The following is a 17624-nucleotide window of genomic DNA, read 5'->3' as shown; positions in this document are numbered from 1 at the left end:
AAGTGTGTGATGATGGAAATTAAAAATAAATGCGATGTTCCCTGGCTCTGGGATCCTTCTGACATTTATGGAAATGAATTAGTCATGAGAAACAGAAGTTTCAACACTTCTCATCCGTTATTTAATCTGGGAGCTTTGACCAAGAGATATTCTCAGGATCACTGGGATGTTATTGAGCAGATTGGTATTTGGAGTTAGGGTTGAAGTGCACCTACGAGGAAGTCCATTTTCCAAAAAGGTAATAGATGTAGTCGTTAAGTTTAGGCGACTTTGAGACCAAATAAGCAAAATACAGAGATTCTGATTGTTGGTGCTTTCTGTATCACAATTCAACATACCTTTTAACCTGTTGAGCTCCGAGCCTGTTTTCAGGTCTCAGGCTTGAAAATGACATTCCCAGAACAAATGACCATATATTCGCTTCTAAAAGGGTTACATTAATAATCTTTTTTCTCAAAGCAAGGTTACACCTGTGAGTTGGATGTAGAAGTGTCAGAATCAATATAGATGTTTTTATTTTAAAGTAAATTCAGATTGAACACAGTAAAAAAAATGTAAATTATTGTGTCCGTCCAAAAGAAAAAAATTACTTATAGTGAAAACCACCCTTGAATGATGGGATGGTAGACTAAAAGCTTTAGGAATCCAAACTACAACATATAATAAGTACCCTGTATCAAGATTGATGCAAAACAAGTGATATTTGACCTTTTTAGACAGATTTAGCAAAAGAAAACCTCTTCTGGGGCCATTTGGGTGGATTTGACCTATCTCTGGCGCCCCTTGCTCGATTTTGCTGATTGACATCTCTTTCTAACCGTCAGAGCCAATGGAATCGAGGGGAACTCCCACATACTCCTTATTTGGTCATGTGTGTGTGTGAGACTGCCGCATAGCCAAAACCGGAAGCTGCGATAACTCTGGTGGCTACCATTAGCAGCTAACTTTTACTCTCCGATTTTTATATAAAAATGGAATTATGGATTATGAATAAAAACAATTATTACCCAGAAACATTATCAACCTATGGATTAACCGATTCAGCCGCGTTTTTCCTCGATTTAATGCCATTGAACACGTCTTTTGTTCAGATTGACAGCTACGGTGAGACGATCTCCCTAGAAACTCCGTAAAGGTACGTGTTGTGATGTCTGTATTTGCTTCCCCTGTCGTGAGTTCGGATCACTCAGTGATGATACTATATACCTACATAATCTGTGGAACCTCAAGTATCAGCAGATATCTTGTAAGTGCAGCTACAATTCAATTCAATTCAATTCAAAACCTTTATTTATCCAGGTAAAATCCCATTGAGATCAATGATCTCTTTTTCAAGGGAGACCAGCTACGATAAGTAATAAGTGTATCTTTTATCTTGAGTTCTGTGCCAAAGTGCGTTTTTCACTCAGGGGTCATTTAGATGCTTCTTATGAGACTTGTGTTTTGTTTTGGTAAAAATGGTTTATATCGTCAGTTAGCTGAGATTATTCCCGTTAATCTGGTAAAACACATTAATAGGTTCTTCAATATTAAGATGCCCTGATACACAGTGTCGTGAAAAAAAAAAAAAAGCCCCCATCGAGGGGGGCTTTTGGGCTTATTGAGACACTATAGAAAGAGGTGAATTTCATGGTTGCCTAATATGAGGAACATGCAATAATAGCATGACTTGATGGATTAACAGATAGTGAATGGCACTCAGTTCGGCCTCTCTGTTGCTGAATGACAACAACATGCTTGCTTTTTTATGAAATAATGTCATGCTAAAGAACTACATTATTCCAGTGTATCCACCATACTTAGTTCATATCTAGTTAGAAGCTGTGATGATGTTGTTAAATGAAGGAGACTCAGTGATCAGTACCTGACAGCAGAGGTGAGTTTGGCTGTGTTGTCTGACAGCATGCTGATGGCTCCTTCATCCTCTCCCTCTAAACCCTACACACACACACACACACACACACACACACACACACACACACACACACACACACACACACACACACACACACACACACACACACACACACACACACACACACACACACACACACAACACACACACACACACACACACACACACACACACACACACACACACACACACACACACACACACACACACACACACACACACACACACACACACACACACACACACACACACACACACACACACACACACACACACACACACACACACACACACACACACACACACACACACACACACACACACACACACACACACACACACACACACACACACACAGATAATGTTGGTGACTCTAATGACACAGATGTGAACATTGAACCCTGAATAATATATTTGTGACTCATATTTGACAGCTGACTAGTAAGTGGCAGCTAGTTTAAAACAAGACAGCTGTTTGTTGACCATGAAAATGACCTGTGTGTGTGTGTGTATGTATGTGTGTGTGTGTGTGTGTGTGTGTGTCTCACCATGATGCTCTTCAGGTGTTTGACCTCGTCCTCCTGGGTCCGGTACGTGTCCAGCTCCTCCTGGACCGACTCGGCCACCTCTGGGAACGGACTGAACACACAACAAAATCAAGTATTCATTTATCACCAACAATTCAAATCACCGTCTGACAAAAAGAGATGCAAACAAGTAATGTTAGCATATTATTCTCCTTGTTTTGTTTTTTTGAAGATACAGACGTTACATATTTGCTTTTGAACGAAGACAGCAGCACTTTAAAATACTTTTCTTTAAGCGAACAGGCCTTCATCACAACCACGAATAGATTTAAGATAAGAAACTCTATTTTTCTGATGTGCAGTGATGGCAGCACAACGTGGGAAAGAGCGCACATATATGGAATAAAAACTAAACCAAATATATCAAATAAAGGTTATAAGAAGAACCAAAAACCTGACAGGCACAAAGCAATGACACACGACCATGCTATTGGCAGAGCTAATATTACTTAGGAGCTAATATTGAAAGCCTGTACCAAAACGAAAGGAATGAAATCCAGCCTCCTCCTCCTCCCAAGTCTCACCTGCCCTTGTGTTTCTGCCAGAACCTGTCGGCTCCCGTCAAGTCGTACGTCTTCCTGTTCTTCTTCTTTGGTCTGGCGCCGGCAGGAGACGGATCCCCCCCCGCCCCCTCCTCCATCACCACCCTGTTCAGCTGGTAGTCCTGGTGGGAGAAAAGCAGAAAAATATATATATAAATATGGGGATTTGTTGCATTTATTTAACTGAAATCATTGAGGTTTCAGCCCAGAACCTATAAGTACCTCCTCATAAGGCAAGGCAAGTGTATTTTAAACACACACACACACACACACACTCAGAGACAGACAGACAGACGGACGGACAGACAGACAGACAGACGGACAGACAGACAGACAGACGGACAGACAGACAGACAGACAGACAGACAGACAGACAGACAGACAGACAGACAGACAGACAGACAGACAGACAGACAGACAGACAGACAGACAGACAGACAGACAGACAGACAGACAGACAGACAGACAGACAGACAGACAGACAGACAGACAGACAGACAGACAGACAGACAGACAGACGGACGGACAGACAGAGAGACAGACAGACGGACAGACAGACAGACGGACGGACAGACAGACAGACGGACGGACAGACAGACAGACAGACAGACAGACGGACAGACGGACGGACAGACAGAGAGACAGACAGACGGACAGACGGACAGACGGACAGACAGACAGACAGACAGACAGACAGACAGAGAGACAGACAGACGGACAGACAGACAGACAGACAGACGGACAGACAGACAGACAGACAGACGGACAGACAGAGAGACAGACAGACAGACAGACAGACACACAGACAGACAGACAGACGGACAGACAGACAGACAGACAGACAGACAGACAGACAGACAGACGGACAGACAGACAGACAGACAGACAGACAGACACACAGACAGACAGACACACAGAAGGATAAACAAACAACACTAGACTTGAATCAACACCAATCTACTGGACTTGTCAGAACATCTTCCAAATCTAATTTATTTATGTGTGTGTGTGTGTGTGTGTGTGTGTGTGTGTGTGTTACAAGTCCTGGATTCAAAATGTTACTTAGGTGAAATAATAACACACACAAACACACACACACATTCCCCTGCATTATATCATCAGAATGAGCTCTTTAAGTCTTAAGTTAAACCACAAAGAAAAACAAAAGACGTCATCATTTAACTTGTGTGTGTGTGTGTGTGTGTGTGTGTGTGTGTGTGTGTGTGTGTGTGTGTGTGTGTGTGTGTGTGTGTGTGTGTGTGTGATGACAATGTTTTGACAAAACAGTTCTTCCATCAAACCTCAAACAGATGTAGCAGCTTCATGTTTAATTTTAAAGGTTGAAGGTCAATTTTGAAATATATTTTCCTACACACACATGTCCAGACCAAAACCCACAGTATGGTGTGTGTATCAAAGCCTCATTATCTTCTTCCTCTGTGCCAAAGAGCTCCATCAATGTCCAAAAACTATTCAAAACACACCAATGAGCCTCTCTGCTGAACTGGGTGACACAGACAGGAAGTTAGAAATTGAAAATCGGACTAAAATGTAGGTGTTTGTATTCACGTTTTCTAATGGATCAATACAATATGAGAGAGATGATTGACAGCTCACCAGGACGTCGTGGATCAGCGCCTGATAGGTCCAGGTGTGGTGGAGGGGCGTGGCCATGTCCACGTTACGATCCGCCAGAACGAACAGAGGCCTCTGGAAACTGGACAAGATAAAAAAAGAGTCATGAAACACAGAGCCCACCTCTGAACTCATACAGCACTGCATTCTGGGAAGTTGAGTTTCCCATGATCTCAGTTTTATCATTTTTAACAGATTGTTTACCTAAACTGTCCGGCGGCCATGTTGTCTCCCGTGAAGAGACTGTTTCTGGCGTCCCGCAGGTTCTCTCTGAGCTTCTTATCCAACTTCTACAACACACACACACACACACACACACACACACACACACACACACACACACACACACACACACACACACACACACACACACACACACACACACACACACACACACACACACACACACACACACACACACACACACACACACACACACCACACACACACACACACACACACACACACACACACACACACACACACACACACACACACACACACACACACACACACACACACACACACACACACACACACACAATTAATATATATGTCTGCTGCATCATATCACACTAGTTTACTTTCAAAAGAGAGAGAAATAAAATATAAAACTGAATGAAATAGTTGATGATTTGTCATTGAACGTCAACTAACCACGGCAACCATCTCCGCTGCGTTACCACGGGGACAGCGAATGATCGGTACTGCACCTGAACAACAAAAACAACAACAAAACACACTTAAACCATTTTGTCTCGCAACTGAAATCAAGATAAATCTGAAGAAATGTACAAAATGGGTCAAACCGTGGCTAGTTGTTGTTTTCAAAATATATTTTCTTGTGAAACTTCAAAGTTGTACCATTTCCCAAATAATTAATGTACCAGATTTCAAGACTTTCGTATAATCAGAACACATTTTGTGGGATTTTTACTTCTCATTCTATATATAGTATTTGCTAAACATATGGAAATATTAAAAACAACTTCAAGGACTCAGTGTTGTAGCATCCAAGAATTTAAGAACTTTAAAAAAGATTGTTAATTAGACGTCTAATCGTTGACGGAAAGTTTTGGAGATTAAAGTGAACACTGCCATCTGGTGGACAGAATCAAAACCACACGGCATTTTTTTTTGCATTGAAAGATTACATTAATAAAGAAACTGCTTCAATCAGGATTAAAAACAGGTGAGTTTTAGCCTGAAATAAATAATCAAACAATGTTTTAAGATGGTTAACAATTCCTTTCCAACTCACCCAGAGTGACGAAGAAACAAAAGAGACTGTCCACGATGGTGTCCATGATGGCCTCCATGTCTGTGTCCTGGATGTCTGCCCTGTTGATGGCTGGAGGTGAGACAAGTATTTGTATTAAATCAATGTGATGATAACATCTGAGAGTTGGTTTGCTTTGGACCAAAAGGGAAACATTGATTAGAGTTTGTTCTTATGGAAATGAACAAACCGATCACAAGCCATTCGGGAATAGTTATACATGAATAGCTATTAATTACATAAGAATATATTTTGTATTTCAGTAACCCTCCCACTCCTGTGTGTGTGTTACCGTGGTAGGAGATGAGCTCTTTGTTTTGATGGCAGAGGGTGAACATGTCGTCCTCCAGAGTGATGAAGTTCAGGTACTGATCATACACCTGAAACACACACACACGCACACCAATGATCAGCTATTCATTTAACACTGCTCCTGCTGACGTTGGACAGTGCAGAGGGGAATTGTTCATTTACAAAAACAGAATCATTAGATACATAAATCTTAGTTCCTCTTCATTTCTGAATCCAAGGAGCTCTGAGACAATATCATTATTAATGCACAGAATGATGTACGAGGGTAACAATGGTCACCTTGGTAACTTGAGTGACAGCGTTAGCAGCCAGAGCGGCGCTGGCGATGTCCTCCAGTTTACTCCTGCTGATGGCAGAGATGAAGTTCATGTAGTACGACTCATACAGCTGGTTCCTCAGGTCCTACACACACACACACAGAAAATCATTAACACTATCCCTTACTACAAATGGACATAACAGAATCAATGTGTGTGTGTGTGTGTGTGTGTGTGTGTGTGTGTGTGTGTGTGTGTGTGTGTGTGTGTGTGTGTGTGTGTGTGTGTGTGTGTGTGTGTGTGTGTGTGTGTACCTGGCATATCCTATCGATGTTCTCCTCTGTGGGCATGACGAAGAAGATGGCAGGAACGTCCGGGATTGGATCTCTGTCCGAGTGAAGCAAACTAAAAGAAACACACACATTAAATATAACACCTTGTGCAGCAGGTTAAGCAACTTAAAAGGACTGTGTGTGTGTGTGTGTGTGTGTGTGTCTTACAGGTGCAGAGTGATGCCCATGTCTCTCAGCTCTTTGACGGTCAGCAGAGGGGAGATGATGTCTTGGCCAAACCTGTCGTAGATCAACACCTGCACACACACACCACACACACATAACACACACACACACACACACACACACACACACACACACACACACACACACACACACACACACACACACACACACACACACACACACACACACACACACACACACACACACACACACACACACACACACACACACACACACACACACACACACACACACACACACACACACACACACACACACACACACACACACACACACACACACACACACACACACACACACACACACACACACACACACACACACACACACACACACACACACACACACACAGATTTGTATTATTAAATACCATAATATTATTTTCAATATAAAACAAAACCTGAAAGTAGTTTTTGTTTTCCATGTACCAGGAACTTGTTACAAAATGTTAGTCAAAGTTAGTGGAAACCAAATCAGGACATCTCTGAGCAAAAGAAAAGCTGACCAGACATTCAATACCTTGCTATGCTCTTAACTACAATGATTGAATTACATTATCAACATCATGACGTGTTTTACTTTCATGTGACAGATATTGATCGTGTTGTTACCTTCCATACTGGCTCTGCGGCTGAGTTCTTCAGAGGAGGAGCGTTGAAGTTCAGCATTCGCTTCAGGGCGACTGCAGGTAAAAACACAAACCGTTTAAAGCTAGAGACACAAACAGCACATTGCAGAAGATATATGCAATATTATATATATATATATATATATATTCTATGCTACAGTGTTGGGGTTAGGTGGATCAATGTTATTGTATTTATCTTAAACAACAGTGGAGAAACTCTGACATTAATATTCTGTAGTCATCTTGTGAGCACTTTAGGTTCTGCCCCAAATTAACTTGGTGATGTGCTTTTTTGGGTCATTCAGTCAGTAAAAATGTTGAAATTAAGACTGATGCAAATATAGCAGATATGTTCAATTGGGGAAAAGTAAATATTTGAATTGACTAATATTCCTGGTAAAACAAACAGAGAGTGCTTCTGCTTATTCAACCTTACAAATATGTCTTAATGTTTACAGATTGTTGTGTAAACTGTCTTCCGACATGTATTTCTTATCAGTTACAATGAAGAATATTGTGTAATTTGCTGATAAAATGTACCCAAATCACCTAAGACAACAACATCGTTTTAAAAGGTATAATTATGTTTTTAATAGGAATCCTGAGGCACTTAAATATAATTCAAGTAAAGATATTGGTAATAGACTGAAACACATTTTTGTGGTTTTGTCCTCCCATAATACAGCTGATCTTTTACATGTTGTGGAAAAGCAGAACTAATTAAACTCAACCACAGTCCTGGTTGAAAGAACATTGAAAGCCTCTGTTTATTCAACACATCCAACCTTAAAAAATATATTAAAATATATTGTTTTTTGTACCTATTATCTCTTGCAAAAAATGGCTTCTGACATGTATTTCTTATCAGTCAGAATTAAGTATTCTGGTTTATTGGTTGCTTAAAATGTACATAATTCTCGTTTAAGTGCAGCAGCAGCGTTTTAAAGTTATAATCAGGTATTTAATACAAATCCCGAAGCACTTAAATACTCAGAATTGTCACAAAACACAGATTAGCAACAGGCTAGCTTCACCTAGTTAGCTAACATTGGCATTACAAAGCTAGCAAGCTAACAAGCTATGCTGCTAGTTAACGTACATCTTAACTAGTTCACAGTCTGGTTAGTTGAGAAGTTAATTAATCTGTGAGTGAAGGAGAAGTATTATGAGTTTCGGTTTCTGTAACGTTTGCTAAGAAGCTCAACTAGCGGCTCATTTGGTTAGCTTCGTTAGCTGATTAGCAGCAGGACAGTCTTCAATGAATCCTTCGGTTGAAACACCGGGTCCGTTAGACTGTCTTCCCCCGGTTACCGTCGCTGTCTGCGGCTGGAAAATAACCGTTAAGAGGGGAAATAAAGAGTTTGACGAACCTGTCTGCTTCTCCCGGACAGACGCCGCCATCTTTGATGTTGTTGCGTCTGATGACGTGGCCGCAGCCCGGCAGACATAGAGGGAAGAGTAGAGGTCTCACTCTGATGATGTTTCCAGACACCGATAAGGAGATAACAATTAAAGATGTCTCACTCTGATGATGTTTCCAGACACCCATAAGGAGATAACAATTAAAGACGTCTCACTCTGATGATGCTTCCAGACACTTATAATGGAGTGTAATTTAAAGAGGTCTAATATATTAATTCCTGTACATTTTGTGATCTACAAGAAAAGACTATTGGCCATTTATTTTATGAATGCTTGTATTGTAGAATATTGTGGATACCAGGGGCGGTTCTGGGGGGGGGGGGGGGGGGGGTCCAACTGACTTTGGACCTCCCTGTGGCCCCCCTGAAAATGAAAAACAAAGTTAAAAAAGTTTATGATTAAATGATTTCTATGGCTGACGGAATAGGCGGAACTAACGCTATTTGTTACCGTCTCCAACACGTCGATAGCTCGCGATAAGCCCAAGCCCTCAATAAGTAGCTCGCCAAGCAAATCTGAAATGTAAAAATACACAAAAAAATAAGGGAATGTAATCAAGTCGGGAAGAAAAGCAATGTGGAGCGGCACCTCGCCACTTCATAAGGAGTTTGACCTTTCCTTCTGGCAGAATCTACACAACACATCAGCCCCATTGAACACAGCCTAGTCATGACAGTTTCACTGTGTGTGTGTGTGTGTGTGTGTGTGTGTGTGTGTGTGTGTGTGTGTGTGTGTGTGTGAGAGAGCTTATTTAAAGGGAATGCATGTCTTTGCTGGGCGATCGGTCACAGATCGAAAATGTTTCTAAAGGGGGTACATGACTGAAAAAAGTTTGAGAAGCACTGCCTTAGTTGATGCATTAATTATGGTATTGTTCCTGCATTAAGTCATGCATGAGATATTACTAATCCTTGTACATTACTGATAGTTCATGAAGTACTACATGAATGAATTCATGACGATCCATGTACCCTTACCATAAAGTGTTACCTGTACGTTTACGTCCATGTGAAAGAGAAACATGATCAGTAGTGTCCCTGTCCATTAAACACCGGTTGTTCCCATAACCAGAAAAGAGTGATGGTACTTTTCCCAATAAATCATGTCGCTAGAGGCCAAGACTACGCTCATCACTTTGAAGCATTCCTAAATCAAATCTGTGCAAAAGTGAATTGAACAAAATAACAAACAATAACCAAAGCAGGACTATAGGGTCAACAGGAAAGAGCAGGTTCAGCCCGTTGGTCATCCACACACCAGGTGCCGTAAATACCTGACCACATGTGATCATTGAATGATATACAACTGTGTGTGGTTCAAACAAATAAGTAGAATACCAGGAATAATAAGCAACGGCTCAAATCTGTGGATCAAAATGTAATAATGCATCATCAATATTATTTACTAAATGTATTGATGATATTTTTAAAAAGGTGTAGAAATAATTCCTTTGATTAACCCCTGGAGCGAGCAGTGTTTATATGTAACATTCATGAAATAAAGGTTAGACAAAAGGACTTCTGTTCACACACATATACAAGTGTACATCTGTGTCTTTATTGTTGTCATGTTAATAAAACAGGTGAACACGTAACATCTCAGCTGCTAAGTGTGAAGTAAAAACTTCTTTGCAGCAATGTTGAGCGCATCATCAAATGAGGGAAACTGGATTCGCCTGTCAATACACTGATATTTATTGAGAGACAGACAATTATATACGGCCGGGAGATCATCCTAGTTTCACACTGTCCTTGTGCTCCACCAAGGTAATCTCTGAACCAAAAGACACAAAACATCTAACCAACACGAGGAGAGGCGGGCTCCCAGAAAGCCCGCGTATAATCAATAGCCGATGCGAGACAATGGTCTGCTTGTCTCAAAGAGATGCTGCCAGGTCAACCCCCCACGGACATAGGAGAAGCGTTTGACCTGTGACCTCAACATCACAGAGGAGTCTCTGACTGACTACAAGCAGATGTTTGCAGTATCACAGATTCTATAAAACAATAAGAAACTCTATAAACAGATCAGATGAAAATATTCTCTTACACTAAGGACAAGTTGTGCGAGATGCACAAACTGAGGGATAAGTTCTTGAACAAGGCCCATCATTCCACTTCCCCCTCCAGTTGTTGAGTACACAGTCTTCACCTCGTCCGCTGTTGTTTGGTTGTCCTCTATACCAAAATAAATATTTGGCTGCACACCCATCAGACCACATCCATCTTCTTTCTTTGGCCATGTCATGGAGTCCGATCCATGTTGCTCCCTCAGCAGGGTCAGAACTTTTGATCAGGAATTTGACAAAATCCTCTTCCTCTGTGCTGTGGATAGACACCAGGTTGCCTCCCTGGCAGTGGTGTAGTGGGCGTTGGACGCGGGGGTACGCCGTACCCCCACTTATTTGGAGCATGATCTTTTTTTTAATAGTCTAATAAATATAAAATCATTGCCAGTGTTATCAGTTGCAAGTGTGTATTTGTTGGCGGCGAGCTGGGGGTGTGTCACTGACACACCCTCGGCGAGCCAGCTCGCCGCCTGACGATTTTGCGGCAGCTCTTTCCCTCAAGAACTCTAACGAAAAAGCTCTATAATGGCAGGCAAACATTTTTTACTTGACTTCTTTTCTAAAAAGAATATAATTCACAAGAAGAAAGAGGCTAGCAGCACCGAAGCTACAAGTGAAGCTGCTAGTAATACATCATCAGAAGAGCCGCCTAAAGACGTGGATAATGCTAGCACTAACGTTAACGTTAGCTGCGCTAGCAACGTCCCCCTGGCTAGCTCAAGCTTACCTTTCCCAGAGGTATGGACGGAGCAGATGTGGCGGAGGAAACAAGAGGCATACCCGTGGATAGACTGCAAAGCTGGGAAACTGGGCTGCAAAGTTTGTTCATCCATTTCGGATTTATCAGTCTTCAAAACGCAAGGTGTGTGTGTGTGAAAAGCAGCGCTGTCTGCTTATTTGCAATGTAGGCTAGGCCTAATCAGAATAATTTCAAGTCCAGATTCAATGGTGTTTGCATAAATAGGCTATATTTTTTCGTTTCGTTTATTTAATAAGTTAATTTCAGGACAACTTTGGGAATGTTGTTTGTTTATGAGAGAGAGAGAGAGAGAGAGAGAGAGAGAGAGAGAGAGAGAGAGAGAGAGAGAGAGAGAGAGAGAGAGAGAGTTTATGCAATTTAGGACTATACATTATGTATGTAATTTATGTGCCAGTGTGTCCATGGTTTTGAGTCTGTGTGTGTGTTGAGCGCCTAACTAAAGTAGGACTAAGCATACCGGTAGTTTCTGTGGACCTGTCTGCCCGTTTTGTGAGTGCACTGCGCGCATGCGCACTTGTGTGGCATTGTTTGGGATTACCTAATTAAAATAGCGTCCCCCCAGTAAAAAATCCCCACTACACCACTGCTCCCTGGGACACACAGTAGAGCTCTGCATCAGCCCAGGTCCTCTCTGTGTTGAAGTACTTGTAGCAGCGGCCGTTGAAGGAGAACCAGAAGAGGGACAGGTGCAGGCCCGGTTCTACGGGGGTGCATAAGGGTGCATTGACTCAGTTGAGTCGTTATGCACCCTCATTTGAAAAATGAAAAGTGAAAAAAAAAATAAGTGAAAAATATTACATATATAATAATAATAATAAGAAGAGGAATTTAGTTGAAATAAAATAAATTGTAATTGTGGTTAAATAACATTGTCTGCTGCATTTGGTCAATTTAAATGGTAAGTAACGTTATTATGTCAGGTGCGCGTGACCTGTGCCGCTGCGCGTTTGTCATCTGCAAGGTGCTTACACAGCAGTCAGTGATGGACATCAGAAAATGGTTGAAACAACCAGCACTTATCGCCAGCAGTAACACTGCATCTACTGCAGGTAATAACAGTTCAGATCATGGGGACATTACGTTACCCGCGGCCACTGTCGTGGACAGTAACTTCCTTCCGCCCGACTTGCCGGCTTTGCCCGCCTCGCCCACGTAGGCGGAGCAGCCGCAGCCATCTTCGTTGCCCCAAACACCGCCACCCCTCAGCGGCCCGCAAGTGCCAGAGGACCTCGGCAAAACAGAGCCTGCCCAGGTATATTTAAAAAAAGTACCTAACTCACCTGTACAGTGGGGTGAGGCGCTCATTTTGCAGCTCATGGTTTCAAAACAGAGATTGGCTGGAATATTCATGTAAAAAAGATGCCATCTTCTGCTATGCATGTAGACATTTCGGTTTAAGTAAGTCAGATGCCTTCACCACAACTGGCTACAACAACTGGCGCCATGCTCTTATAGGCTACGTGATAAGGGACTGGGAAAGCATGAATCAAGCAAAGAGCACATAGATCCATAGATCTCTTCATTTTGCTCTCAAAGTGCACCAGATTGATGCTTTTAACTTCAATATTTAAAAACAAATCTTCCCGGGGGAGCATGCCCCCGGACCTCCTTAGAGGAGGTGAGGACCCCCCTAGAGGGTGTTAGGTCCACTCCCCACTTATAAAAATAGCACTTTACCACTGCACCCTCTCTAATCTCAGATGCACCCTGAGTCATTTTGTTCTGGAACCGGGCCTGGACAGGTGTCTTGTTGTAGCTCCATTGGAGGGTAATCTGAAGAAGACACAGCACCCAGAGCCAGGCCCAACAGGAAGAGGAAAACCAGCATGATGATGATGATGTCACCGTCTCTGTCTGTTAAAGTTACACTGAACCGTTGGACAATAGGGGGATGGCGATTGTGAAGCTTCAAGTGACAGGCTGCTTCTTTATATATGTGTGGGAATATGACGTCATTGTCACGTGACGTGATCACATGACCGGTGACCGGTAGAATGTAAGTTATAAAAGTTTGCCGGCAGTTTCAGAAAACCTTTATCTTTGCTACGCGCGCGCCGTTATCTCCCTCAAGGTAGGACTCGCGGGTTTAAGGTGGTTTTATGGTCTTTTCAATGAACCTATGGAAGTGTCTCAGTTTGGATTTGATTAGGGCGAGGGCAAGATACGTTTTCCCATCATGGAGGGAAACTCTTCAGACATTCAAAGCACGAGACCTGATCTGTTACAAGCAATGTGTTTTTAATATGGTGTTTTACTCAAAGTTGTAATCGTTTTTAAGCAACTTGTACGTGTTTTGCAGAGTGTAGCAGTGCTCATAACCAGCCGAGCAACCCGGGAAACTAGCTATGGACATTTGTTCACTTTCTTCTATCTTTTATTATTCTTTATAACATCTGTTTTTGTGTTTAATCCATAGAGCTGAGTATGAGCGTTTCCCCTCCTGGATGGAGCCAGGAGGATCTATTACTCTGTTAAAGAAAGCCTGGATTTTAACCTTCTTTTAATGTTATATTGAATTGGTGTTGGAGCTGGCAACTATTATGTTGCGTTTGATTTTTAAAAAGACTACTGTCCTCTAGTGCTTTTTTAGTTTTAGTTTCTGTCAATAGTTTTCTTGTGTGCAGATTGTGGGCAATATAATTGACGTGTGTTTGTGTTGCAGGTTCCTCTCCTCTCCCTCTGGAGCCTTTTATTGTGGCCAGCCTAAGGCACACCTGTGCAATAATCATGCTGTCTAATCAGCATCTTGATATGCCACACCTGTGAGGTGGGATGGATTATCTCGGCAAAGGAGAAGTGCTCACTATCACAGATTCTTTCAGATTTGTGAACAATATTTGAGAGAAATGGTTATTTTGTGAACCGAGGAAAAAAAGTGTCTTCCAATTTCCTTTTTTTTGTTGTGATTTCCTACCTATTTAGGGTTAAAAAGACATCTTGCAATTTAGACTTTTATTTTATTTTAAAATGTTACAGTATTACATTTAGCTGACGCTTTTATCCAAAGCGACTTACAATAAGTGCGTTCGACCAACAAAATACAAACTTGAAGAAAACAGAATCATATAAGTACATCAGGCTTCATAGAGCAAAAACATTTCAAGTGCTACTCAACTGGCTTTAGATAAGCCAGTCCTTTATTAGTATATAAGTGCTTTGTTAATAGTTCTATCGCTCGAAGTGGAGTCAAAAGAGATGAGTTTTCAGTATGTCCACTGTAGCGGACGTCGGGCCATATTAGTTTGAAAAGACAGCCAAAATTAACAGATGGACTATGTAACGTATTATGGTTATAGAGTGATATTAATACAATAATACATTCACCTTTATTTAAAACATGAATAAGTAATTGATCTGAACATTGCTGTTTATTTGGTCAATACAAAACTAGCTTGTTTTTTGGTGAATCTTTCCAGATCTTCAAAGACTTTGTAGTCAATGTACTGGGACAGTACCTCATTGACTCCAGTCAGCACGGGCTGTAGGGTCATCTTGACTAGTTTTATGGATGTGGTCTCCATTTGACCTGCTCATAGAAACAAAGCTTGCATTCCTGAGGCAATTCTCATTGTTCATGGCTCCACTTAAAATAAAAACAACAATAAGACATACGTGCTACTCTTGGCCCACAGGGGGCCATGTCTTTCCAGCTCGTCCCTATCTGTATCTATCTGTGCGCTCATGGAGCCCCCTGCATCTTTCCCCCCCTTCTTCTTGACCCTCTTCTACCCCAGGTGTGAAAGCCTCATCTCTCTCATCATCTGAGAGCTCAACATCTGAATCTCCCTGAACTTTCTGGTACAGAAAATGTCTGCTTCAGTTCCGTCTCCTGCAACAATATTGAGTCATAAAGCCCATGAAGACGGTCCTGACGTCCACTAGAATGGACATTTATAAAAGGGCTGTTATTTGAAAACTTGAATTATTTAATTGCTTTCAGAACTAATTATATAGTTCCTCACATGTTAATAAACATATATGATTTTCATGGTAAAAATTACAATTATTCAACAATATTTGACTTCTCCTCCTACTTCTATACAATTTTGTTTTTTGTATGCCAGCCATTTTGGATGAAAAGAAAGAGGAACTTCCCAGCATGCAATTTTAACCAGTGACATCACTGGAAAGACCAGGATGTACAGCACATCAGGGATTGAGAGTAGCTCAAAAGAGTAAAAGGAGATGCATGTTAACAAAATGCCCACTACAGTGGACTTTTTCAATTGGCTGGGTCCCAGGAGGATACAGAAAATGTTCTAGATCTTTGAGTTCATCTCATGAAAAATGGGAGCAAAAACAAAAGTGTTGCATTTATATTTTTGTTCAGTGTACATACACATCTTGTGTTTTGCAATAAGTTATTATTATACATCTTTGTCAGTATAATGTTTTACAAGAAGGATATGAAACAATCTTTGAGTTTGTTTTTTATTAAATAGCTGCAGTACAGGAATGATGGCGACAGTCAAAGCAGCACAGACGGTAGAGGACTTCAAGCAGTCTCTTCCTTGGTGATACGGTCCTTCTTGAGTGGTCCCTGTGAGATAAAAAGAAAGACCATCAATTGTTTGGCTATACTTTAGAACAGGGATGGGCAACTTGGATGGTGGTGGGGCCACATAATGTGTACTGGCCACCGGGTGGCCGCAGATTCACTTGGAACACAGACACACATTCCATGTATTGTATGTAATTATTAATATACTAAGTCTGACATCTTCATTGACATTTTACAATCTTTCAGGGAACATCCTCTAATAAGCTCACTAAACAAATATCAGTTCAAAGATATGTTCTTTTTTTTTTTACAAGTGGCATCTTTGGATTGAACAGGTTATTTAACAGTGGAATAAAACTATTGGAAAGCACTGAAAATGTGTGGACATTGAGATGAACCATTAAGATGACATAAACATGAAGTCATGAACACTAACCCAGACATTAGTTGTCTAACTTGAACCTAAGACACTTGTAGCCTCTGCTGACGCACAATAAGGGGAGTGTCCACACAGACCCCCGTCAACCCGCACTCTGCTGTTCCTCAGCGCCGCCTCCCGCTGAAATTATGAATGAACAGCGTATAGTAATCATAGATAACACGGCAGGGTCCGTGACAGTTTGTTTTTATCTGATTTCAAATAAACAAAGTCCTGGTTTTTAGAACATTAAACTTGTTTCGCCAAATTCAGATGATAATTACAGCTTTTAAACTTGTAAAGGCATAATTACAAGCGGCAGCTTAACGTCACAGCAGGCATAACAACAGCCGGTGTTTCTTGTGAGGGTTTCCCCGGGAAATACATTCAAACCAGATTTGACATCAGGATTATTGTAGAATAGGTCTTTTTAAAAAGGGAATGACTTAACTATAAATAAAGTGAGTCACATCTTCTGCTTCCAGGCAAGAGGACTTCAACAGGACAATTCCCATGACTGTCACTCACCAGAGGGTTGATGCTCTTGTTTGACAGATCATACTCTGTGGAAGCATTGTTCTTCACCAGCTTGCCATCCTTGGTGTGGAAGCCCAGGCCAATCTTGTAGATCTGTGCGGTGGTTAGGGATGCATACCGGTATCCGGTATTACCAAAATACCGGTTAATGGTGGCTACGGTATACCGTACCGAAATCAGATCCGGTTTCGATACTTTGAACTGTGATGGGATTTGTTTTCTCT

The 17624-nt window shown here is 41.5% G+C and overlaps 1 protein-coding gene across 1 annotated transcript in view; it reads right to left on the bottom strand.

Moving 5' to 3' along the window:
• scfd1 (sec1 family domain containing 1) overlaps nt 1-9153 on the bottom strand; it is a 31322-nt gene extending 22169 nt beyond the window's left edge. Inside the window, exons 1-13 of the mRNA XM_034196676.1 lie at nt 9065-9153; nt 7678-7748; nt 7028-7116; nt 6842-6932; nt 6550-6672; nt 6251-6338; nt 5941-6030; nt 5337-5392; nt 4884-4969; nt 4662-4761; nt 3027-3166; nt 2464-2554; nt 1865-1938 (exon numbers count right to left, since the gene is read on the bottom strand). Coding sequence (XP_034052567.1) covers nt 1865-1938; nt 2464-2554; nt 3027-3166; nt 4662-4761; nt 4884-4969; nt 5337-5392; nt 5941-6030; nt 6251-6338; nt 6550-6672; nt 6842-6932; nt 7028-7116; nt 7678-7748; nt 9065-9095 — 1130 coding nt within the window. The 5' untranslated portion in view covers nt 9096-9153. The remainder of the gene's footprint in view (nt 1-1864; nt 1939-2463; nt 2555-3026; nt 3167-4661; nt 4762-4883; nt 4970-5336; nt 5393-5940; nt 6031-6250; nt 6339-6549; nt 6673-6841; nt 6933-7027; nt 7117-7677; nt 7749-9064) is intronic.
• Between the last annotated feature and the right edge of the window lie 8471 nt (nt 9154-17624).

This window comes from Gymnodraco acuticeps, unplaced genomic scaffold, assembly GCF_902827175.1.
Source record: "Gymnodraco acuticeps unplaced genomic scaffold, fGymAcu1.1, whole genome shotgun sequence".
Lineage (NCBI taxonomy): Eukaryota > Metazoa > Chordata > Actinopteri > Perciformes > Bathydraconidae > Gymnodraco > Gymnodraco acuticeps.
The sequence above is the reverse complement of the archived record's forward strand: the minus strand, read 5'-3'. Positions and strand labels throughout refer to the sequence as shown.